This window comes from Phacochoerus africanus, chromosome 15 (assembly GCF_016906955.1).
Source record: "Phacochoerus africanus isolate WHEZ1 chromosome 15, ROS_Pafr_v1, whole genome shotgun sequence".
Taxonomy (NCBI): Eukaryota; Metazoa; Chordata; class Mammalia; order Artiodactyla; family Suidae; genus Phacochoerus; species Phacochoerus africanus.
In genome coordinates, this window is record NC_062558.1 from 23,360,663 (window position 1) to 23,386,486 (window position 25,824).

A 25,824-nucleotide genomic window follows, 5' to 3' on the forward strand; every position below is an offset into this window, starting at 1 on the left:
GGATTTGGGATATACCCCAAAATATTTAGCACAGAAAATAACAAACCTATATGCACAATATTTGCACACTTAGTTTTCAGTTTTCCCTGCCAGGAGATTTTGAATACCATTCAGAAGGCCCTGCATTACGTGTGGTCCACATATTTGGTTTACAAAGCCATGGCCACATACACAAATTTTTTAACATCTCAGAAGTTTTCTTTCAAATTACAGGAACATACAGACCAGCACTTTGGCTAAAGCCTGTCTATTTATTTCCCTCTTTCAGATGATGGCTGAGCCTCCGTGATCGTTCAGTCCCGGCTCTGTCCTGTCACAACACCCCCTTGCCCATGCACCCCCACCCCAAGAAGCCACTGCACTTCTCTGCCCAGATACTGCAGAGCCCTCGGCACACAGGGAGGTGTGGGCCTGCTCCACTTCAGAAAACAGCAGCTGTTCAAGAACCAACGCCATGTGCACGTCAGGCTTTATGCCAGCAGGAAGCAAATGAGGCGGAGCCCTGGGAAACAGAGCACCTCACACCATGCTCCTGTTGGCCAATGCAGGGCTGACAGCACAGTCCCGACCCCGGCCTCTGAGAAGGGCTGGGCTTTAGGTCGTGAATCAGCTCAGAACTGCCACCCAAACTTCTGAGTCAGGAGGCTACTGACAACACTCCTCTCACAGCACCCTTCTCCTTCGCTCTCCCCTCCCTCCCTCCATCCTGAGTGCGCGCACACACACACCCACACAGACACCCCCCCACACACACCCACACACCCCTGCCCCGGACACGCCTACTACTTGTACGGAAAGCTATGCCTGCTTCCCCGCATCTTTCTGGCCCCTTCCCAGTCCTGCAATCCCACTGCCTGCATTGCCAGCCCAAGCCTGTGACCACGGGGTCTCCTGTGCGTGGAGGCCAGGCAGCAAAGCAGGGCCTCCTTAGGACCCTCCCACTGCTGTGCATCCCATGCCGGGCAGCAGGGCCTGACTCACGTCAAGAGGGGATGACCGAGAGGCCAGTACCTTCTGCTGGACAGCAGCTGGGCCCGGGGCAGCTTGGGGCTGGATAGCTTTCTGCTGCTGGACGGCCTGCTGCTTGAGCTTCAGAAGCTGCTGGACGTGCACAGGCTGGGCCACGACGGTCTGTCCTGCAAATACCGATCAGGTCATTTAGTCATGAGCGCTAAGGAGGGAGGAGGTCTCGGGGCTCTCGGGGAGTTTAGCTTCACTGATTTCTATAGCGAAAACTCCACATGGAAACCATGCTGAGACAAATAAAGCCGTTCCTCATACCCACTAGCTACTTAAAATGCTTCTGGGTTCACAATGACACTCAGACAAGGGTCTGGGAAGTTGAGAATGTTAATGTTCAACCGAGGGACCCTTCCGCTAAAATATCCCAGGACACACTCGAAATGGCTGGTGGCCACGTCTACTAGGAAAGGCTGGTCAGCACCACTCAAGGCAGTAAGCAGGGCAGCAGCGGAGGGTGAGGGGCTGAGTAAGACAAGCACCTGCAGTTTTCTGTGGCTGCCCGATGGCCACACTGATCCCCGCGACGTTCATGGGCAGGGTCGTGACGCCTGGTGAGGAGACCACGGCTGCGGGCACGGACACCACTGGCGGCTTCGCCAATGCCACCTGGGCTGGCTGGGGTGCCTGGGCCTGCATCTGCCCTTGCGCCTGCAGCTGTGAAGTGGGAACCCGGGTCTAGACAATGGAAAAAATGGGAGAGTCCAGAGACATTCAGGATTCCACGTGTCTGCAAATATTTCCCCACTAGAGGTCAAGCGGTGAGATCTTCACAAGGGTGCAAGGTGGCGGTCAGCTCATCGTGAGCAGCCTACGCTTCCTGACCGGTACCGACAGATGCAGGGAACCGGCTCGGCAAGACCTACACGCCTTGGCCACACTGATGCTCGGACGTGGACCCTGTGTGGCCATGGCTCCCCCTCTTCCAGCAACAACTGAAGATCCTGGCACAAGCCCCACTAAGTCCACCTAGTGTCTCTACCTCTTGCTACTTAATGATCATGCTACCAAGCCCTCTTGTGTTTTTCAAAAAGAAAATGAAAAAAGACCGATTTTTATACACATAAAAACTCTACCTAAGAAAATGCAAAGAGGTAAAAATCAGCCATAACCCTAAAAGTGCACACACATGATCCTGGAAGTGACATTCAGCCCGCCACACCTTGTTCCTATCTGTGTGGCCTGCCATGAAAGTGTGCGAAATGGATGACTAGATATTTTATAATCTGGTTCTCATCTTTTTGTAGCAATCATTTTCCAAAGTCTCTCACTATTCCACTGTGGGGATGCTGCACAATCATTTAGTAAACTTCCTCGTAATGGAGATTTAGGATTCCACTGCCATTCCTGACACAAGCTTATACGTGTATCATTCTGCACTTGCTCTATTATTGCTTTAGGTGCTTTATTGCTCAGTTGATAGAATGCCCTCCACCAAGGGGAGCTGGTTCCTGCCTGCAAGTCCCACCCGAGGAACCAACTTCCTGAGCCAGGACCTGGCTGTCACGTGTGGTTAACACTCTGCTCACGTGAACTGGCATGTGTGGTGGACACAGGCAACACCGAGCTGGCTTTCACAGTTTTATCCACGTCTGGCCCCTGTCTGATAGACGGAAAGGGGAGTAAAACACACGGGAGGCAGAGCCTGGGCTCCGGAGCCCCCAGAACACAGTTGTGCTGGAGGTGACAAGCTGTGTAAGTTACTGAAGGCCGTGTGCCTCAGTTTCTGCACCTGCACAATGGAGTCAACATTACAATACCCACTTCTGCCTCAGCACCAACCCGGTGACAGGCAGAGCCTAAGGCAGCACCTGGCCCAGAGCAGGGCTCCTAACGCTAGCTGTCACCTATGCCAGAAAGGGAGCTGCCTGTGCTGGCACGGGCTTGCTGATGTGACAGCTTCTGGCCGGCACCCATGGACACGTGGCGCATGTAACCACTCTTCCCAGACACTACTCTCCGCCTGAAGTTGATCCCTCCTTAGAGGCCTCCCCCCACCCCACCCTCGGCTCCTACCCAATAGGCCTCACGCCCGCACCTCGGCCCCAGCCACACGGGGACACCTGCCACATGCCATGTCGCCCCGCCACCCTCATCCCCACATAAACTCTGCTCTCCTCACTCACGATCTCGCTCCTTCCCCGCCCCCTCAACCCCTCAGGCCACCGTGAGCTCTGTGCACTGAAGTTCTGGAAAGTGTGACTGTGCATGGGTCCCAGGGGTGTGTCTCATCCTCTCAGGGAGAACTCCAGTTCTTGGGGGAAAGGGCATGTCTCTACCTGAAACTCCGCCATTATACCTACGTGGGCCTGAGCAAGCAACAACAGTTCAGTTCAAACGTAAGAAGACGCTGCTCTGGAAAAACAAGCGTATCAACCGGAACTTACGAGCCGGGCCACCTGGAGGTTGGCCACGGTGGTGCCCGTGAGCAGGGCGCCGGGCCTCGGGGCCGTGACCGTGGTGAGCTGGGGGCTCTGCTGCTGCGTGGGCTGCGGGGGCTGCACCTGCACTTGTGCCGTTGGCTGCGGGGGCCCCGGTGGGGCCTGTGGTGGGGGCGCCTGCTGGGGCAGCTGCAGTTTCTGCTTCTGCATTTTGATCAGGTGTTCCTAAAACCCAGATAAAGTAATCTTTTCATCAGCATTAACTGTATTTCATTTTGTATATATCTTGGTTTTAAGTTACTATTCTACTATCCATTAAATAGCAAAGTAAACAGTTGCTTAAATGAAGTATGCAAACCATCCTCCGGGCCTCTCCAACATTTGAAAAATGTTCCTTTAACAAAAATTAGCATATCACTGATGAAAACTAGCAACAGTGATTCTGACAGATTAGCAAATCCACAGCAAAATTTCTAGGTGCTTATCACTCACAAACAAGTCAATTTAAAGCCGCAGTACCGTCAAAAAATTTTAAAGTCCTAAAACTGTGGTCCCTCTTAAAATTTTAAAATTTGTTATAAGCATTAGATCTAAATTTTGTATTCCAAATGTCCAAATGACAGTGTAATTAATAAGTAAATCCCATGTCTTTAAAAGAAGTCAAAACACCAAGATAGTTCAAAAAATATTTTAGGGGATAAGTTACAAGAAAATTTATACTGAGTGATTCATGACTATCAGATCTCTTTCAAGATGCTGAAAAAGAAAAGGACTCTGCAGCTAGTCTAGAAGAGAGAAGGGAGGGGAGTAACAGAAGCAGGCAAATGACTGGTACGAAGGGCTGTGAGCAGCTGAAAAAGGGTGATGGGGCATCTGAGGGCATGGGAGGGGGGCAGGAAGGTGAGAAGGGAGAGCAAAGGGGAGGGGGCGGCACAGACCAGCCCTGACAGCTCGCCCCTGCTGGGCTCGGCGACTAATTTAGCACTGTCCTCAGAGTTTTTGGCAGCGATGGACACGGTGCAGAGCCAGGTGGTCCCAGGCGGCAGTCACAGCCACATGTGGTCTTGAGCCCTTGAAATGTGGCTGAAACATTTCACTGGGCTGCACTGCATTTCTGAGGCACTCGGGTGCCTCCAGGATGGGGCCTCAGCTAGTGCAGCTCATTCTCAGCCCCCAGCACCCTCAACCCCTGTCACCCACAAGGGGCAGGCCCAAGGGCAGGTACTTACTGCGGCAGGCCCGACAGCTAGCTGGAATTCTAAAATACCATCTCGTTTTTATTACTTTTGTTTTTCTGGAGACTTTCTATGTCGAGTATTAGTGCTTTTCCATTTGTGCCAGGAATACAGTATTTCCCTTAAAAATGAACGTGTTTACTTATATAACAGCACCGGTAGTACACAGGTTGGTAAAACTCAGGAACACCAGTAACTCAAAGGACTGACTCTGAGAAACGACACTGCAAGTGCACTGTCCCTGCAGAAACAGCTCTAAGCTACCGAGAACACTTTCCACCACCACCGTCTCTGGCTGGGAAAGGGTCCAAGTGGCCTTCCAGTTCTCTCTGGAGCCTGAGCTGCTGCACAGAGTACGAGCAGGTGAGTGGGAAGATACACTTGGGGTCGGGGAGTAAGGCCTCCAGAGAGCTGGGAACGAGATGGTCACATGATCATGAGAGCGCACCCCATGGAAAGTATCTCTAAGACGACACAGACACTCCCCACATAAAGACAATGGCCAACGGTGCAAAACACATTTGGAACCATGTGACGGGACAAGGCATCACCACACAGGGTGTGTCCACAGCTTCCAGAAGATGCTCACCGGCGTCAACTTGCCCACAGCTTTGATCTGTGCTGGTGACTGGGCCTGGCCCTGGATCTGCGGGACCTGCACTTGGGAGGCTGCCTGCTGCTGCTGTTGCTGCTGCTGCTGCTGCTGCTGCTGCTGCTGTTGCTGCTGCTGCCTCAGCAGCTGGAAGTGCGCAGGCGTGATGGTTTTCCCCGGAAGCTGAACGCCTGTGGCTGGAAGAGGTTGTCTGGTGAGACTGCACACAGCCGCCCGCCTGCCCACTGCGCCTCCCACACAGGCACCTGCACCAGGCCTAAGCTGCCTTAGCAGCAGGGCTAGGCACCCAGGATGCCATTGCTGCCCTTACCTTGGGACACCTGAGTCACCAAAGACCGGGTCGGGGTCTGCACTGGGGTCAGGCTGGTCGTGACCACTGCCGAAGCTGTCACTGATGTGACTGCCCGAACACCCTGAGTTGGCGCCAGGGACACCAGGTCAGAGGCGGCCGTGGCCGGGGAGCCAACTGCTCGGGGCTGGGTGTGGACCACCTGGGCAGGAGCAGAGCCTCCGGAGGTCTGGAAAAGGCAAGGGGAAAAGGAAACCATCAGGTTGCTTCACACTCTTCAAGGTTCTTTACAGTCACTGCAGGAAAAGGGCACCAAGTGCTAAATTCAAGAAAACAAGGCCCATTCCAAATGCCGGCCTTTGACCAAGTGCTGAGAGATTGTTTCACTGCAAATTCAGATCATGTGCCTTGAGCTACAGAGGGGCTGGGTTACCCATGGGAAGAACACAATGCTCCCAGCCCCCTCTAAGACACTACCTGTCCCTGTCCCTCTGTCTTCACTCAAAAGACCTTGGTTCCACAGATCATGAGTTTTCTGAGTACCCTCTAGATGCCTGTGTTTACCCCCCCGGCTGGATGTGGGAGCTACAGCCCTCAACCTGCTCCCACCTGCTCCAGGCCTCACTAACACCATGGAGCAGCCTCACCATGTCCTGTGTCCCTCAGAGTCACAGTGGCCAGGGCCCCAAAACAAATTGGTGGCAAGCTCTACTGATGCCACCTCTGAAATTGCCCTTAAATGTGACCCTGGTCTCTGCTGGTCCTCTGGTGCAGTCATTACGTTTTCCTGCACCATTTAGTTTCACATCTTTTACATTTCATTACTTATATATTTAAATCTAAACCTAGCATCTTATTCTGTTTCCTACTCAGTCCAACTGTGCTATTTTTTTTTTTTTTTGGTCTTTTAGGGCCGCACCCATGGCATATTGAAGTTCCCAGGCTAAGGGTCGAGTTGGAACTGCAGCTGCAGGCCTATGCCACAGCCACAGCCACGCTAGATCCGAGCCTCGTCCTCACGACAATGTTGGATCCTTAACCCACTGAGTGGGGCCAGGGATCGAACCCAAGTCTGCATGGACACTAGTTGGAGTCATTATAGCTGAGTCACAATGGGAACTCCTGTTCTATTTTTTAATCCTCTCTCTTGCCATCCTTTATTTTTTTCTTATCCCACTTTTTCCTTCAAATGTTTGGAAGTTATATACTCTATTTTTATTCTTTTGGTGGCTTGTCTAAAAATATATCAAATACCAAAGTCTAGGAGTTCCTGTTGTGGGAATGAACCTGACTAGTATCCATAAGGACGCAGGTTTGATCCCTGGTCCCGCTTAGTGGGTTAAGGATTCGATGTTGCCATGAGCTGTGGTGTAGGTCACAGATGCGGCTTGGATCTGGTGTTGCTGTGGCTGCAGTTTAGGCCAACAGAGCTGTCGCTCTGATTTGACCCCTAGCCTGGGAACTTCCATATGCCTTGGGTGTAGCCTTAAAAAGAAAAAAAGAAACAAAACCAAAATCTAATCAATAATCTTACACTTTTCTTGAACAATAAAGAAGTCCTTAAACACATTAGCCCTTCCCCAGCTTCCATGTCATTGTGTTGTTATTTCTACCTTTGTTACCCACAATATGTCACTGTTGTTGATAAAGTCCATTTCACCTCAATTAGTTCACACGCTTCCCCTGCTCTCATTTCTCAGACCTCCTGTCTAGGAACATCTGCTTAAAGTATAGCTGATCCGTTTTCGTTTTCGTTTTTTGGCCTCACCTATGGCATGTGGAAGTTTCCGGGCCAGGGATTGAACCTGCGCCAGGTGGATCTGGTGCAGGTTCGATCCCTAGCCTGTGAACTTCCACATGCCCCAAGTGAGGCCAAAAACAAAAGTAACACAGAGCAGTGACAATGCCGAATCCTTAAACCACTGAGCCACATAGGAACTCCATATAGTACAGCTGACCCTTGAACAACACGGATGTGAACTGTGTGGGTCCATCTGTATGTGTATTTCTTTTCAATGTGTACGTGCTGCAGTGCTACATGATCAGGGTGGAAGCACAGATGCCCAGGGCTGACCCTGGGACTGAGCAGCCTCAGATTCCGGCATCCACAACAGGTTCTGGAATCAATCCCCAGGACCAAGGTATGACAGTACCTCATTTAGTAAAGATTTAGTCATTCTCTTAGGTTTTGTTTGAAAATATTTTCCCTTTATCCTTGTTGTTGAAGTTATTTTCAGAAGACAGAGAACATCAGGGCTGGCTGGCAGTTAGTCTCTTACTACAGCAAAGATTCTACTGTACTCCAGGCAATGGCTCCTGGCTTCATTACTACCACAGCAAAGTAAGCAGACTGCACCTTGGAAGGCAGTCTGACCTTTTCCTGCCTGTTTGTTTGTTTGTTTATTTATTTATTTATTTATTTATTTTTAGGGCTGCACCTGCGGCATATGGAGGTTCCCAGGTTAGGGGTCGAATCGGAACTGTAGCTGCTGGCCTATACCACAGCCACGGCAATGCCAGATCTGCAACTCTGACCTATACCACAGCTCGTGGCTCAGTGGGATCCTTAACCCACTGAGCAAGGCCAGGGATAGAACCTGATTCCTCATGGATACTAGTCAGATTTGTTTCCGCTGAGCCATGACAGGAACTCCTCCTGGCTGTTTTAAAGACCTCCTTGTTGCTGGCACTATGTAGGTGTGGATTCCCTGTCATCATCCCTGCCTGCGCTTGGCTGGGTTTTGGTGGATACAGATCAGTGCCATCAATCAGTTCTGGGAATCTCGTGCATCTTCAAGTACTGCCTCTGCTCTCCATGTGGAACTCCGTTTGTCATGTACTACATCCTCTCACTCAACCTTCTGTGGCCTTCAACTCTCTCCAGTGCCTCCATCTGCTGTCTCCCAGCACTGCACTGGAAAACTTCTGATGCATCTTCTAGTTCACCAAGTCTCTCTTCAACTATGTAGAAACTGATATTAAGCCCAATTATAAGTTATTTATTTTTCAAAGCTGGTAATCATATTATTCATTTCTTAAACTTCTGTATATTCTTTTTCAGTGTAGTTTCCTTTTTTTTTTTTTGGCTTTCTGCAATTTCTTGGGCTGCTCCCGCGGCATATGGAGGTTCCCAGGCTAGGGGTCGAATCGGTTCTGTACCCGCTGGCCTACACCAGAGCCACAGCAACACAGGATCCAAGCTGCGTCTGTAATCTACACCACAGCTCATGTCAACGCCAGATCCTTAACCCACTGAGCAAGGCCAGGGATCGAACACGCAACCTCATGGTTCCTAGTTGGATTCGTTAACCACTGCGCCACGACGGGAACTCCTAGTTTCTTGGTTTTTACAGACATTTGCAAGCTTCTCTGTTATTTCTTTAAAACAGAAAATATAATTGTTTTATAATCTATGCCTGATAATCCCGCGATCTCAAGTCTCTAAGAGTCTGCTTATTGTTTGTTGTTTCTGCTTGTTCTCACTCACTTCTTTCCTTCTGTCCTTGGTTATCTTCTATTACACACTGCTCAACATACTTGAAAATCATTGTGGATGTTCTAAGAAGTCTGGGATGAAGCCATATTCCTCCAGAAAAATCTTCCTTTGACTTCGACCACTTACCCAGAAACACTGCCCAGTCTATGTCACTTGATTTGAGGCTGTTTGGGGGCCTTTTGAGGCAACATCAACTTGAGCTGCAAATTGACAGAGAGCCCCCATCCCTGTTCAGCATGAGGGTAGAGGGCAGATGGATTTTACTTCTGGTTCACCCCCCTGCCCTAAAAGCTTAGTCATTTGGGTCCTGTCTCAAGGCATCAATGCCTCTTTTTAGAGTCTCCACCTGGGCGAGCCAAGCCTTGGGAGTTCCCTATTCAACAAGGTGACATGCATGCCAAGGCAAGCAGCCTCAGGGCACCCTGTTTATCCCTCTGGGCTTCTTCTTCCCTTAGATTGTGGCCTAACAATTACTCTTTCATCAGCTCCTTGGAGCTTTTAAGATGCTTTAAAATTTTTATCCAGGAGTTCACGTCACGGTGCAGTGGAAACAAATCCAACTAGGAACCATGAGGTAGCGGTTTGATCCCTGGCCTTGCTCAGTGGGTTAAAGATCTGTTGTTGCTGTGAGCTGTGGTGTATGTCGCAGAAGTGGCTTGGGTTCCTTGTTGCTGTGGCTGTGGTGTAGGCCAGCAGTTGTAGCTCTAACTAGACCCCTAGCCTGGGAACCTCCATATGCCGCAGGTATAGCCCTAAAAAGACAAAAAAAAAAATTTATCCAATAATTTCAGTTCTTTTCATTAGGAGAGTGATGTAAGTAAGTTGCCTCATTACGGGAAACGGAAGTCCTTTCCTGCACTAATGAAACAGTCTTCTCTTTAACCTTTTCTGCTCTAATCCACCCCACACACATAACATCATATGAATTTTCCTAAAATGCACCTCTGCTTGAAGACTTTCAAGGGCTCCCCATTGTCTGGTGAATGAAATCCATATTCTTTAGCCTGAGATCCAAACCCCATGATGACCCAGCCTCGGCATCACAAAAGACCACGCACGTGGAGACGCTCAAGAGCCTCTTGGAGGCCATGGGAACAGCCACTTCTCTGCTAATGCCCCAACCAAACACAACTACTTGCTGCTCCCCATGCACACCACTCACTCGCCCACTGATGAACCTGTGCTCACACGATGTGCCGTTTTTGTGGAGACATTTCCCCATCCCGCAGAAGGTCAATGCTGCCTTCCCCAGAAAACCTTCCCTGTTATCTAGACCTCTTTTATGTTCCAGCCACAGGACTGTAGGGACCCCATGAAAGCATACCATGTGCTTAATTCATACTTCTAGCCCCACATAGTGTCTTGTCTATACGAGCTATTCAAAGAATACATGGTGATCAAGTTCCTGTTGTGGCTCAGGGGGTTAATGACCCAACACTGTGTGAGGACACAGGTTCGATCCCTGGCCTGGGAACTTCCACATGCTGCAGGTGTGGCTGTAAAAAGAAAAAAAGAAACAACAACAACAAAAAAAACACACACAAAAATGGTAGATGAATACTTTATCTTTTTTTTTGTATGATATACCTATGGAGGCTGATGGGGACATTTGAAGCCCCCACCCCCACCCCAAGACCTTAATTTACCATCTGAGAAGTGGGAGGAAGCTTAATTTTTTTTTTTAAATTTTTTTCAGTTTTTTGCTTTTTTAGGGTTGCAACTGAGGCATATGGAAGTTCCCCGGCTAGGGGTTGAATCGAGCTGCAGCTGCTGGCCTACACCACAGCCATAGCAATGCTAGATTCGAGCTGTGTCTGCCACCTACCTATACCACAGCTCACGGCAACGCCGGATCCTTAACCCAATGATCGAGGCCAGGGATTGAAGCTGCCTCCTCGTGGAAACTAGTCGGATTTGTTACCTCTGAGCCACAACAGGAACTCCAATTGCTTTATCTTTTTAAAACATCTCCATAGAGCGGGCAACCAGCAATCAGGTGAGCAGGATGCACTGGGATCACCGTGCTGCTGGGCTGCCAGTGCATGGCCTGGTCCTGGTCCCCTTAGTGCACGTTTTTCCAATGGGGGCTGTGACCAGGGCTGGTGACTGTGGGTTGGGAAGTGAAGACCTGACTTTTTTTTTGAACGCCAGCACATAAATATTTGCCTTAGTGAAGAGACATCCACATAAAAGACTAAATAAAAGAATATGGTAATATTTGAAATTAAAAAAATATAAACATCACCATATTACCATAGAAATAGGTCTTTGTCATACGAAATGGTCCTGATGCCACAGCCTAACTAATAGCTTCTGCTATTTAGTGAAGCAGCTGAGGCTGACGTGTGTTACTATAACGTCGAAAAAAAAGCAAATAAATGGAATAATCCCAAACCACATACTAGCGAAACTGTTTTCATACATAATCTGCTGCCCAAAGTAGTTTTGAACCCAATTTACTGAGGTAGTTACATACAGTACAATGCACCTGTTTCTTGAATACAGTTCCATGAATTTTCACAAATGTATGTGACCGAATAGTCATCAGATATAGAACATATCTGTTTTTTGTCCCTAAAGCTTTGCCTTTTCCAGATTAAGTTTAAATGGAATCATACATACGAAGATTTTCAAAGCTCCTATCTGCAGCAAACTGCATCTGGGATCCATGCATGCTGCCTCATGCAGCGGCAGTTTGCTGCTTTGTGCTGCCAGGCAGTACTGGACAGTGTGACTGTACCAGGTTTTCCTCACACTCACCAGCTAAAGGACATTTGGGTTGTTCCCTTATTTAGTAATTAAAGAATATAGCCACTAAACATGCTCATGTTCAGGTTTTTCTGTGCAGACTTATGTCTTCATTTCACTTGGGGGAAAACCTAGGAGTGGAACTGACAGGCTGTAGAGCAAGCATATGTAAGTGTACGTTTAATTTTTATAAGAAATAACTGAACTCAGTTTTCCAGAATGACTTAAGATTCTGCACTTTCCTAGCAGTAATGAGAATTCCAGTTGTTCTGCATCTCACCAGCATTTGATAGTGCCAGGTTTTTTTTCCTTGTTGTTTTTAAAGCCATTCTCATAGATGGGTAGTATTTGATTTTTGTGGTTTTAACTTACATCCCTAATAATCTTCAATATCTTTTCACATGTATTTGCTACCCAGGTATCTTCTGAGGTGAAGTAACTGCTCAAATCTGTCCATTTTTAAAAACTGTTTGTTTTCTTATTATGGACTGACAAATCTTCATATAATGTGAAGACCAGTCCTTTACCAGATATGTTCTACAAATATTTTCCATGCTTTTATTAACATTTTCCAAAGAGCATAAGTTCTTGATTTGATGAAGCCAAATTTATTTTTTGTCCCGTAATCCATAGGCTTTTGGTATCCTAAAAAATCTTTGCCTCAACCAAGCTAGCAAAGATATTCTATGTTTTCTTCTAGAAATTTTATAGTTTTAGTTTTTACATTTGGGCCTATGAGTCCACCACCACCCCCCCCCCCCCGCCGTTTTTTTTTTTTTTTAAAGGGCTGCACCTGTGGCTTACGGACATTTCCAGGCTAGAGGCTGAATCAGAGCTGCAGCTGCCAGCCTACGACCTACACCCCAGCTCACAGCCATGCTGGGTCCTTAACCCACTCAGCGGGGCCAGGGATCAAATCCATATCCTCATGAATACTAGTCGGGTTTGTTACTGCTGAGCCACAACGGGAACTCCTGTGATCTGTTTTGAGTGACTTTTTACATACAGTGTAAGTAAGAGTTCGTTGTTTTACATATGGCTTCCCAATTCCTCCAGCACCATTTGTAGAAAAGACCATCTTTGCTCCACTGCCTTCCTCTGGCACTTTTTTTTTTCTTTTTTCTTTTTTCCTTTTCCGGCCACACCCTCAGTACGTGGAAGCTCTCAGGCCAGGGATTAAATCCGAGCCACAACTGTGACCTACACCACAGCTGGCAGGAGCCATCAACACCGGATCCTTAACCCACTGCACCAGAGGAAAACTGAACTGGAAACACCACACGGACAAGCTGATCATCAACCCACTGTGCCACAGCAAGAATTTCTCCTCTGGCATCTTAATGAAAATCAATGGACTAGGTACATGTGGGTCTACTTCTGGACTCTACCCTACTCCATGGACCTACATGTCTATCCTTTTGTCAACACCACACTATCTAGATTCCTACAGCACACTCTTATGGGAAAGACATTTTTCAAAACCAAAGAGAGACATCACTCTGCCTGCCAAAGCACTGCAGCCTCTTTTCATTCAGGGCTTGTGCTGCCTTTAGGTGTGTGGCTGAACTGGAACTCAAGATGTACATTTAAACTCCTTAACTTCAGTTATTTATTTCTATTCTTGATGGTGAAATACCAGACAAGCAGGAGTATCCTTTGGAAGTGCCCTGCTTCCTCCACATTAGGTGCTCAGGGGTCACGCATGTCCCCATCTTTCCCTCTGCTCAAGTCTTGCCCCTACCTGCTTCCCATGCCTGGGCCTAGACACCCCATAATCTAACCGCCTTCGTGCCCCGACTAGCACCCACACTCCAGCACGTGTACAAAGGTGTGTCCCGCCCTTGTGCAACGCTACGCAATGGCCCCGCATTCACTCACACGGGCAAACCTGTCACTATGGCACGTGGGGCACCTTACACCCTGCCTTCCTCCTCCGGGAATCACTGTGGATATTTCAACACATGCTCCCTGAGAAGGTGGGATGAAGGAACTACAGTCTGAACACCTGAATGTTCTCAGTACTTTATGAAATTCCAACTAGGTCAGTACTTCCTGTATCAAGAGAACTTTTTTAAAAAAAACCAACAACTTCTACGGCATCTCAGCCTAGGTCATACATGCCAGCAAAAGCATCCAAGAGCAGGGACAACTCACAGTCAAGGCTCCAGGCGCCACGGGTGAAGCAAGGCGCTTGTTGATGGACTGGAAGGTGGCAGCGGGGACACCCGCAATGGTGTTCACGATCACGTTTCCGCTGACTGTGCCTGCAGAGAGAGGACTGTGAGGCAGGAGGACAGGCCAGAACTCACTCTTACTGGGGCATCTCTGACTTCTTACCTGTGGGCATGCTTGTCCCTGTGACTGACGTCTTGATGGCTCCTGCCTGCTGAGAAAAAACAAACCCTTTCAGCTCAGCTCTCCCCTGTGTAAACCCTCCAAAGGTCCACTTCATCAGAATCAAGTCCAGAGTTCCCGTCGTGGCGCAGTGGTTAACGAATCCGATAGGAACCATGAGGTTGCGGGTTGGATCCCTGCCCTTGCTCAGTGGGTTAACGATCCGGTGTTGCTGTGAGCTGTGGTGTAGGTTGCAGACACGGCTCGGGTCCAGAGTTGCTGTGGCTCTGGCGTAGGCTGGCAGCTACAGCTCCAATTCGACCCCTAGCCTGGGAACCTCCATATGCCATGGGAGCAGCCCAAGAAATAGCAAAAAAAGACAAAAAAAAAAAAAGAATCAAGTCCAAACTCCTAATCATGGTTACACGGCCCACAGGGCCAACTTCACTGCTAGGCCCATCGCTCGGTCACCAGGCTCCAGCCACGCTGGTCCTTCTGACCTCACACGTGCCAAGCTCAGGGCCTTCACGCTTGCTGTTTTCCATTCTTTCTAACATCACGTGGCCTCAGCCCAGGGGTCGGCTCTGCAGAAAGCCACTGCTGACCCACCGATGTCCGTCCTCCCTGAGCAGGGAGCCACCCTCACAACCAGCAGTTGCTTAGTTTTCTGAACAATAAAGGACAGAGCCACCCAAGTGCCCATGACTAGAAGGAGGAAACAACTCCGTAAAGTAAGACCACGCTGAGCCCAGCTGGCCACGCAGAGTATGTTAACATGTCACTTGGCACACGCAGAAAGGGAACACGTCAGGGATGGTAGTGACAGTCTGGGGTGTGTAAAATCATTACGCACCTTTCCTTTGTTTTTTGGATTTTTTTTTTTTTTTAGGGCCACACGTGGAGCATATGGAAGTTCCCAGTCTAGGGTTTAAATTGGCGCTACAGCTGCCAGCCAACACCACAGCCACAGCCACAACCACACCAGATTCAAGCCATGTTCTGCGACTTGCAAGACAGGATCCTTAACCCACTGAGCGAGGTCAGGGATCGAACCCACATCTCCATGGATACTAGTCAGGTTCGATATCACTGAGCTGCGACGGGAACCCCAACACATTTTTTTAATGTGTTTTACGGCTTTCCTCTCAGGGCAGGCACATGCTGAGGGCAAGTGGGGCGGGGCAGGGGAGAGGAATCTACACTCACAGTAACTGCTCTGCAAGTCAGATGAGAGGGGGTGACCTCTTTACAGTTAGCTTCCCCAAATCCTAATCCCAAATTTCCTGGTCCCTCCACCAAGAATGGCCTCCAACTCCCAGGTCCCTGCTGAGTGAACCCCATAGAGAGCAGAGCTGGCAGAGCAGGGTGAGGCCACGGCCCCTCCAGGGAAAGACTAGCCTTCTCTGCTTGCCCAGGGAGAAAGGTCTGTGGGACTCTCAGTGCGGGTGCACTTGAACAGACTGCTCTGCACCAATACCACCACCCTGGGTGCCTTCTCACCAGCACTGCAGCACTGCCCACCGTTGTGATCGCAGGGGGCGCTTTGGGTGGGGGCTGTGTAGGCTGCGCCGGGGGCTGTGCCTGGGCCTGGGGTTGGACAGCTGGTGGCCCCGTGGGCTGCTGGCTGCTGGTGGCCTGGGGCTGGGGCAAAGGCGGAGGCGGCTGCTGGGGTGGTGGGGGCTGTGGCTGAGGAGGCGGCGGTGGAGGCTGTGCCACGGGCGGCTGCTGTGCCTTCTGCTGGTCGGCCAGTGCCTATAGGGTCAGGAAGGAAAGGAGCTGTGAGGAGCCAGCACGCCAGCCTGTCTGGCCACCCCGCCAGCCACTCCAGCCCTGCCCTCCTGCCTACCACACCTTTTTCTCCTTGGCAATTCGCTCAGCGCGGAGAGACGCAACCTGAATAGGAGGCAGTGGTTTGTCGTAGTTGATTCCACTGAAGACAAAAGAAAAATTAGTAAGAAACCACAAGTTCTAAAGTAGACAAACAGTCTAAAAACCCAAAGCCCTCATTTCCCAAACTGGGGTGCAACTCCTACCAAGCCCCAAAGTCCTGGGCACCGAGCGGATCAGCCTTGGAAAACAGAAAGACTGCTGGAGTCTATCCAGACCATGTCTCCCATTCCCTTCTAACAGAGAGCCTTCCAAAAGGCAGGCCTTGGCCAGGTCCTCTGCAGCAGCAGGCCCCACGGGGCCCAGAATAGCAGGTGCCCCAAGCCATAAATGGGCAAGAAAGCCACTCAGTGCAGGGCCTCTCCCTGAAGCCCACCTAACTGCACACCTGCTCAAAGCCGGGCCTCCCTCCCCACCTGAGCATGAACCCTCCTCCAAGGGGCCTCCCACACCCTCTGTTCCCCAGGTCCCACCCCAGCCTGCTAGATAGGAAGCCAGAACACTCCCACTTTCCATGGCGCCAGGCTCCCTATCATCAAAGCCCAACCAGCAAGTCCTATGTGGGAGGTAGGGTCCCTATCAGCCCAGCTCTCCCTGGCTTCCCCATGACTATCATCTACCCACCTCCTGTCACAGGGAGGCTGGCTTTGCCTTTGTGGGCCTCCTCTGTGTTTGAGGGTGTTGCACCACACAGCCCAGGGGCTGGTGCTGGGTTGCACCTCTGGACAGCGGCCTTTCCACGTCATGCTCCCCCATTCTCTGACCTCTCTCAGTCAGTCCACTTGGCCCCCTGGTATGTCCTGCTGCCCCGGTAACAGTCTGGCCTTTGCTCACTCGTATTACTCCACCACACTCACTGGTAATGCCAGAGCCACAATGGACTCCCCATCGGCCTGCTCTAGGCCTCCACCACTGGAAAGAAAAGCCAACCACTACCCGTGGTGACGGCCCATGTGCCCAGCATTCCCTGCTTCCTCCCCAAGCACCTGGCCTGTCCCCTTGAGACGCTCCCATAGCACAGCTGGCCTGCAGTGACTGAGCCCCACCCCATCTCTGCTGCCTCCCCAGGGCTCTCCTCTACCCTTACCCTCCTACCTCCTCCTCATCCTGTGTACCAGCATTTAAACAGGACCCACCTGGCCCACCTGAACCAAATGCACAAAAACAAGACTAAGCCACTGAGACCCTCTCCAGCTCTATGCTCACCTAGTGGCCCCTCTCTAGCTTACTCCACACCGTCTTCTGCCAAGGTCCTCAGTCACCTCCCCACTGCCGTGGGTCCCTGCTCATCTGTCCCCCACCCTGGTGATGCCATCCCGGGACGTCCTTTCCTGCACCCTGGGAATGGCCTTCTAGTCGCCCTCTCTCAGCACCAGGCACTCCCAACCACGGTAACCCCTTGGCAGGAATAAGGACTCAATAGGAACACTGCCCCATCTCCTCCAGCCCAGCCGCACCTGCCAGCTTGCAACTGGCCTGCCCTCAGCTGTGCCAGCCTGAGCTCTAGTTTGTGTCTTGCAGGTGACAAGCGGGAAGGGCAGGACTGGGCCCATCTTGCTCACTGCTGAACCCCAGGCCCAGCATGGTGCCAGGCACACAACTTGTTAAGAAAACCAGGTAATGAAATAGCTCATGGACCCCATCAGCAGGTACACATGGGACCTCTGTGCCTCTAGCCTCTAGAATTCCCAAGTCCACAGAGCTCATACAGACACTAGTAAGTCAGGTAAACACGCAAAGGTGATTTGCACCATGAAGAAACCAGGGGCCAGGGTGCGAGTTCCAACAAGGTGAATGTGACATGTGAGTGAGGGCCTGGGGGAGGGGCCGAGCTGTGCGCTAGGAGGCTTGGAGGCCAGGCGCGGGGCGGGGCTGAGAGCGCAGGCCTTGGCCCTCAGTGTGGCCGGGGGCTCTCAGCAGGCTGGTCCAAGTCAGGCACTATGAGCAAAACCTACTTGGCAACAAGGAAGGCTTGAGCCAGAGGGGCACTTGAGTTCCAGCTGAATGTATAACTGTCTCTCATATTTTAGTATAAAAAGACAAACATACAGAGGGTTGCAGGGATTTCAGAGCAGATACCCACGTTCCAAGCAACTCAGATTCCACCACTCTGTTTGACTCCATCTGCTCCCTCACACCTAGGTACCTCTCCACCGACCTCTTATTCCCCCTGGCAGAATTTCTAAGCAAGCTCACCCCTCCCAACTGAATACATTTTTAAGGCGTAGCCAACAAGACATAGGCCTGAGCAGAGGAGGGCGTGAGGGAGAGAGGAGAAGCCGCCCTCCCTCCTGCAACCCCTGGCTGGGCTGCCAGCATGTCCTCCGCCAGACAGCAGGAAGAGACACCCCTCATCACATGAACAGGGACACACGTGCTGGGCCTGTCCCACCACAATGCCACCTGCAGCTGACACCTGGCCACACCATCTGCACGTTCATTGGGTTTAAGAAAATATTAAAGCATTTCAAACAGCAAAAACTTTGTCACAAATACAGAAATACCTTTCTGCCAACACAGAGGCGTGCTTGGGGTTTTTCTGAAAGGGATTCATGCCAAGCCTGCAGCATAGAAAAAGAGAGAATTACTGGACAAAGGAAAATGTGCTGGGCAAGGGACCCAGAACAACAACCAGTGAAACCAAGTCCCTGCCAACTCAGCACACGGGTGGAGGTGAGAACTCGGGGGCGTACAGGGGCTTGATGGGGGGGCTCCTCTTCCCAGCCGTCATCTTCATCAGGTCAAAGTGGCTCGTGTACAGCTGGGTGTGTGTGGCATTCTCGTCCTGGGCGTACATTTGGCCTGTACGCAGAGGGCGGTTGTTCTTGCTCTGAAACAGAATTGATGGCCGCACAGTCAGACAGCGACCCAGTGAGTGGGGTGCCTCATTTGGAGGCCTAGTGTGACACCCTGGGTCTAAACGCCAAGTCCCTCCTCCTGCCCTTCTGGCTGAGACTCAGCAGGCATAGCGGCGACAACACCAGCAGCCACTCCCTGACCTGGGCGAGGCCTGCCCACACATCACCTCTCCCAGCCTCGGGGTGCCCTGAGGGAGAACGCCCTGCCTTCAGCTGGGGAGAGCAGTCAGGCCGTGTGGCCGGGTCACACAGCAAGCAACGTGGAGCCAGTGCATCCTCACTGCTGACCCGGCCACAGCAGACGATGAGGGACAGATATCCAGTGATGTCAGAGGCTACTCCTGGGACTCTGGTAACCACTTCTTCATAGACCCTACAGTGAAACCATGTGTCTCCTTGCTCCCAGACAACTGCAGAGCGACTTCTCAAGCCTGGAGAAAATCCCGGTCCTGCCACATGGCGTGTGCGAGGCTAGAGTGCTGCTCAGAGACCTGGTCAGGGCAACATCACCGACTCCTTCCTGGCCCAGGACTCTCCACCCGTCCCTGAGCTGCTCGAGGGGAGTCAGGCACAGTGTGCTCAGACAGGAGCCAGGATGCCTAGATGGACAGATGGAGCCAGAGCTGCAAGGGTGGGGGAGGCTGCACACTCCTGCACTAAGTGAATGACCTGTCAGGGACAGTGGCAGCCTCCCGAATGTGGGCTGCAGGTGCAAGCGCTCCCTTGTCAGAATAAAACTGCCCAAGGAAGAGAGAGGCAGGTTACACCCCACACCAGACAGCAGCCAAGGTCGAGATGAACAAGACAACATGCCAGGAAAAGGAACCACTGCTACAGTTTTGCCAAAGCGTGAACTCTCCACTTGATAAAAGGGGCAGCAGCAGGCTGGGAGGGGCCATGGGGCCTCATGTGTCTCCTGTCGACACACCCCTCTGGCCGCCACCCCCACACAGGCTTCGATGGGTATGAATGGGATGGAGCCTCAGGACAGCTCAGGAGTGGCCCCCTAATGCAGAGATCAAGTCCTCTACCCACGGGCACAAGAGGCCCAAGGACATCCTGGACGTTAAATGGCTGCTGGTCACTGGAATACTGGTTCACTCAGAATCCCACGCCATGCTCTGCACAGGCACTTAACGAGGTTTTCCAATTTATTCAGAACCCGACCTTTGAACCCTACAAACGTGTTTTGCTATTTTCTTTAGGCTACCTTCACACTTGAGCTGTGGCAGACGATAAAATTTTAGCTTTATGTTCCACATCCCATATCAAGGTTATTGCCACTATAAGAAATACTTCCAAAACATAACAGACCTAACAAAGAATTTCAGGAAATCCTGAATCACAAAAAAGTGTCCTGAGGAAAGACTGCCCTTTTTGTAGTTTTTCTCCAAACAAATAAACAAACACACCTCTTTTTTGGGGCCTCACTCATGGCATGTGGAAGCTACCAGGCCAGGGATGGAACCTGTGCTACAGCAGCAACAATGCCGGGCCCTGAACCCACTGGGCCACAGAGGGAACTCCACTTATTTTGTGACAGATGTTTTTAGAAAAATGAAAACTGCAATTTGTTAAAGCCTGGTTATAGGGAGAAAAAAAAAAGGGGGAGCAATTTTCACTAATCAGACACATAAGAATAAGGTTCACCAAAGCCCTGGACACCTGCCCCTTCCTGACCCTGCACACACATGTAGGTGTGCTTGCAACTCTCTCTGACAGGTCGTCTATCACTGAAGTGAGGGTCGTCACCCCAAGGACAGGCAAGGAATGAATGGCAAGCAGGCAGGGAGCTGCATGAAGAGACCCAATGGAGAAATGGAGGGAAAAACTGGGTTCAAGAGAGACCCTCTCTAGAGACCCTGTCATCGGCACTGACTCTTGGGGCTGGGCCTCCACTACATCTGGCTTTCCAATGAAAGGCACAAGCACTTGGCTGTTCTGTCAGACATTCGCAATGACTTCTGTGGGGACCAGGGTCCTGTGCCCTTCAAACCACTGTAGTGGCCAAGAGGCCCAGGGAAAGGGCCTTGATGCACAGCGGAGGGGCTGATGGCACAAAGCGAGTGCTCCTCTATTCACTCGACCTGGGGTAGGGGGCTGGGCCACCAACAGCACACAGAACTTCCCAATGGTGCAGCAGCACGAATGGCCCCCAAGGAAGGCCTCAGCACCAGGACTGCTGCCTGCAACGTGGAGACCCAGCCCAGTGCCACGCGCTCCACCTTCCCGCAGCTGCTGCCCCGAGAAACAGGGTGGCCTCACCTTCCCCTCTTCTCTGGGGATGAGCACGTTCTCGTAGCGGTTTCGGCACTGCTTGGAGGAGCGGTAGATGCGGCTGCAGGAGTTGACCACGTCACTGACGAGGTCCCAGTTGGGCGTGTGAGCCGGAGACACGATGGTGAGGTTCAGAGGCAGCTCAAGGAGCTGCTTCACTGCCTGAGGACCGGGTTCAGGTGCAGCAGGTCAATACGCTGTGTTCCAGCGGTTTTCCCGCTTGTTGGAAGTGGGTGGGTGGGTGGGGGGGGGCGGGGAGGTGCCTCCTGACAAAGCTCAAGTCTGAGACTCACCTGCAGCAGTGCCCAGTCCTCGCTGATGAGCCACTCGGGGTTGTCGGGCCCAGACTCGGCTGTCGGTTTGGCAAAAGTTGGCAGAGGCTTGGCGAACTGTGTCTGCTGCTTCAAAAGAATGTTCTTCTTCTGCTCCTTGCCCTCTCGCCGGATCTTCAACATGCCCGGGGTGGCGCGGTCAAACAGCGACCTCGGGGGCACGACGGCCTCCCCGTGGCGCTGCTTCTTCTTCCTGCCCGCGGCTGCACAGAGAGGCTATCTTCAGCAAGCCAGGACCAGTGAAGGGGAGGGAGCGGGAAGGGCCAGAGGGGGTCACCCAGGCCCCGCAGGAGCTGGGAGGTGCGGAGCCCACCTGAGGGGTCTGTCTTATGTCGCCGGCGCTCCTTCCTCACATACACGGGTGGCAGCTTGGACTCTGGGATGGGCGTCGTCTCATACATGAGACACATGACCGAGTCGATATATATGTCATTGTCGTCCTGTGGGGGCGTGGGCGGCGTCCAGAGCTGTGTGGAGGAGGGAGAGCCATGAGCTGTGCCACTATAGAAGCAGCGGGGAGGCAAAGAGCTGGGACATGGGGACGCGGGACACTCACCGGCATGACTTCCGTCTGCCCTTCGGCACCTTCACACACGTATTCCTGCGAGAAAGGGGAAGCTTTTCAAGTCCACACAGTACTACCTTCAAGCTGCCAGCCAGCAGTTATCTGATATTTATTATATTTATTTATATATATTTATATTTATCTGATATTTCAGTTATCGATATTTGTAAGACTTGCAATGCGTTTCCTCACCACTGGCGGTATGTTCAGGGAAAAGCCAGCAGGAAGTGGCTGAAACCTCTAACCAAGTGTTCTCTACCATAAAGGCTCCTTTAGACCCCGGAGCCGGGCTGTGTGGATGGGTGGGGGCTGTGTGCACCGGGCACTGTGTGCACAAGGTAGGGGGATGGGAGCTGTGTGCACAGGGGCACGTACCGCATTGTAGGCGTCCTCCCGGGTGTAGGTGAGGAGCTGCTCCTGCTCCTGCTCCCGCAGCTCCCGGGCCTCCTGCTCACGCAGCATCCGGGCATTCCGAGCCTCCCATTCCTGGACTGCAGACAGCACGGCACCCTGGAGGAAGACCAGCTGTTCCCACTGCTGCCCCAACCCCTGGTCCGCCCGTTCCCAACCCCTCTTTTTGTCCCCTCCCAATCAAGCATTGAGCTGACTTAAAACCAAGGACAACTGCACACCCAGGTTTTCTGAGACTTTCCATTTCCAATGAGGTTGTATACGAGTAAAGTTTGGCTTTATTCCTTTAATTCTAGGCAAGTCACACTTCAAACCAAATTTAACAATGAAAAATCTGAGAGTCTCAGATATTAGGATGGTCAAAAGTTCATTCTCTTACCTCACTATTTCTCTCCTTTTCTTGATCAATGGAAGTATGAAATAATTCCAGGTAATTCAAAGCATATTTTTCAATTGGTGTAAGCTGTTTCAAAAATGTAGTTTTTGAATAAGGTTAGTAGAAGGTTTATAAGGGTTTAGTTCCATATACAACTGTCCACCAACACTTATATCAAAACATTGGTTGTTCTTGGTCAAAATGAAAAAATATATGTTCATAGAAGGGTCATACGTTTAAAATATTTAGGTATAAAGAAAAAAATTAAGTAGGAAATCAGTTCTCTTGTGGCTCGGTGGCTCATTGCTGCAGTTATGCTGCAGGTGGCAGCTGTGGCGTGGGTTCAATCCCTGGCCCAGGAACTTCCACATGCCATGAGTGAGGCCCCCCTCCCCAAAAAAAAGGTTGAAAACCCAGAAGAGAAAAGCCTGAACCTGGCCCATGAAGTCAGCCAACTCCTCCAGCTGTGAAGGCTCCTCATTCCACCTGGAACTGTCTGAATCTGAGACCTCAGGCACTGCCTCCTCGAAGGGTTTCTGTGCATCTTCCTCCAGATACTCAATACTCTTGAGGGCCTGTGGGAAATGCGTGCTTGGAGTAGGTTACTTTGATACGCTTTGGAAATGTTAACGCAGGGGTTCTGAAAGGAGCCGCACTACGCAGACTACACGTCTACACTGTACATCGTGTCTCCCTCTGATGGTGATATGTCCTAGGACCCCTTGTCCACCTACAACTATAACCTTGAGGGGACAGGGAAAAATGAGCAGCCCTGGGAAGAGCCACAGCACACACACTGACACACGTGCAAGGCTTCCAGACACAGAACCAAGCAGCAAAGGGCATCTGGTTCAATCCACACCTGACATCCACCATCCCACCACAGGTCCTAAGTGACCACAACAATTCTTCATGGTGCAGGAGACACAAGCCATGGTCTGTGGTGAAAACAGAAACCAAGCCACGAGGAAAAGTGCTGTGGATGATGATGGACAGGTGCAATAGCTCAAGAAAGACAAATTCAAGCCCAGAGCCCCCACCTGCTCAGGGCTGGCCGACGCAGGCACACATCCGGGGTGACTATGCAGCCTAGAGGATGAAACCTCTCCTCAGCGCAACTGGGAAAGATCTGCAAAGTTTAATATTCCACCTCACATGATATACAGGTTATACATCTGAGTATGAAGAATAAAACACTGAAACATCTAGAAGAAAATAAAGGAGAACCTCTCTCAGCAAAGCACAAAAGCACCAGCCACGTGACATGGATGGTCCACTGAGCGGCACAAGGACCAAGAGTCTCTGCTCACTGAAGATAGACCTCAGAGTGTTACACGCACCCCTCGAAGGCCATGCACCCAGAACGCCAACAAGCCACTAAGAAAGAGACAACACAGTTCAAAACAAACAGGAAGAGGACGTGAATGAGCAGCTCGTAAAGAAGTCCCCACGCTGCCCGTGAACACACAAGTTCACCAGCAAACTGCAAACTCAACCGGAGATGCTATAACACGGCCCCCCATGCCGGCACCTCTTGACTGGCCCCGGTCCAGTGTCGGCAAGGAGCCAGACAGCTGTCCTAAACACCCTGTGCCCGAGCAAGGCCCCATTACCCTGTCCCTGGGCCACATGTGATCCTGCTGTCTAAACTCGGAGGAGCTGCCCACAACACTGCTCCTGGACACGCACGTCATGCCACCTCCACAAGGAGGAGACATGTTTCACTTGCTTGCTGCTTTGTCATCTCCCCCTTTCGTAGAACTAAACCTTGTGGAAAGTAAGGTTTCTCTCTTTTTCTCAACATTACAGACCTACTGCCTAGAACAGCGCCTGACACAAAATAAGATGTTCAACTTAGATGTTTCAAAGACTCTATGCTGAAATACCATGCTGTACCCACGGCTCCAGGACACTAAGAAAAAACAGCCAGGCTGTAATGCACCTATGTTCCTCAAACACACATCGTCACACACTTCACATTTTCTTTTTTTTTTTCTTCTGTCTTTTTGCTATTTCTTGGGCTGCTCCTGTGGCATATGGAGGTTCCCAGGCTAGGGGTCGAACCGGTGCTGTAGCCGCCGGCCTACACCAGACGCGGGACCCGAGCCGCGTCTGCAGCCTACACCACAGCTCACGGCAATGCCGGATCATCAACCCACTGAGCAAGGGCAGGGACCGAACCCACAAACTCATGGTTCCTAGTCAGATTCTTTAACCACTGCGCCATGACGGGAACTCCCACATTTTCTTCCAGGATCCATGTAAGCTTTTTAACAGTGGTTGAAGGGTTACATCTGGAAGAGGTATGCACTACTTCTCTCCTACCATTCTATGCTGTTGGAGGGCTGCTGTTGTTGTTTTTTAATATAGTTGATTTACAATGTTCTGTCAATTTCTGCTGTACAACAAAATGACCCAGTCATACATACACATACTTTTTCTCACATTGAGGTTTCTCTTTTTAAAACAACCTAATGTATCTATCACCTGTTTTCAAAACAAGAGGATAGATCTATCTGGCCCTCCTGACACAGACAGAGCTGGAAGACATACACAGAGACAACTCCTGGGAGAAAGTGTGGGAAATGGCAGGCAGTGGATGTCTGAACAGGGGAGTGAGGGCCTAGGGTAGGAGACTTCCTTTCATTATAAGTTCTTACAGGTTTTACCACATGCATTACTACTTCCCAATAAGTGTACAGTTAATTTCCAAAACTGGAAGAGGAGGCTTCCTGCAGTCAAACCCCCTCCAAGAGGCAGGATGTGAGTGGGGCCTTGGGGAGGGAAGCAAAGTGGCCCTGACAGGCGGGTCTGTGACATGCCTGCACAGCAGCACCACCCAAAAGCAGCAGCACGAGAGAGAGCCAAATGAGCGATCTTGAAATTGCCAGAGCCCAAGCCATAAATGTAAAAGGCTGGAACTTCGTGTAATCTTATAAACCCAAAGCACCATCACTTCAACAGGGAACCAGCACAAGGAGGTTTGGTGAGGTGGCTGATGT

At 51.0% G+C, this 25,824-nt stretch overlaps 1 protein-coding gene across 11 annotated transcripts in view; it reads right to left on the reverse strand.

Annotated features, from left to right (window-relative positions):
- Positions 1–25,824, reverse strand: part of EP400 (E1A binding protein p400) — a 109,773-nt gene that overhangs the window by 6,520 nt on the left and 77,429 nt on the right. For 7 of the 11 annotated variants that reach the window (XM_047762182.1, XM_047762183.1, XM_047762187.1 and 4 more), the window contains 18 exons: positions 23,257–23,397; positions 22,826–22,909; positions 22,411–22,545; positions 22,027–22,071; positions 21,784–21,937; positions 21,432–21,673; positions 21,127–21,300; positions 18,697–18,833; positions 18,508–18,564; positions 15,968–16,046; positions 15,617–15,868; positions 14,120–14,168; positions 13,937–14,046; positions 5,560–5,767; positions 5,226–5,425; positions 3,408–3,626; positions 1,503–1,698; positions 1,012–1,136 (listed from right to left, as the gene is read on the reverse strand). In XM_047762182.1, coding sequence (XP_047618138.1) covers positions 1,012–1,136; positions 1,503–1,698; positions 3,408–3,626; positions 5,226–5,425; positions 5,560–5,767; positions 13,937–14,046; positions 14,120–14,168; positions 15,617–15,868; positions 15,968–16,046; positions 18,508–18,564; positions 18,697–18,833; positions 21,127–21,300; positions 21,432–21,673; positions 21,784–21,937; positions 22,027–22,071; positions 22,411–22,545; positions 22,826–22,909; positions 23,257–23,397 — 2,607 coding nt within the window. The remainder of the gene's footprint in view (positions 1–1,011; positions 1,137–1,502; positions 1,699–3,407; positions 3,627–5,225; positions 5,426–5,559; positions 5,768–13,936; positions 14,047–14,119; positions 14,169–15,616; positions 15,869–15,967; positions 16,047–18,507; positions 18,565–18,696; positions 18,834–21,126; positions 21,301–21,431; positions 21,674–21,783; positions 21,938–22,026; positions 22,072–22,410; positions 22,546–22,825; positions 22,910–23,256; positions 23,398–25,824) is intronic. The other 4 variants (XM_047762184.1, XM_047762193.1, XM_047762188.1 and 1 more) reach the window with 2 other exon arrangements.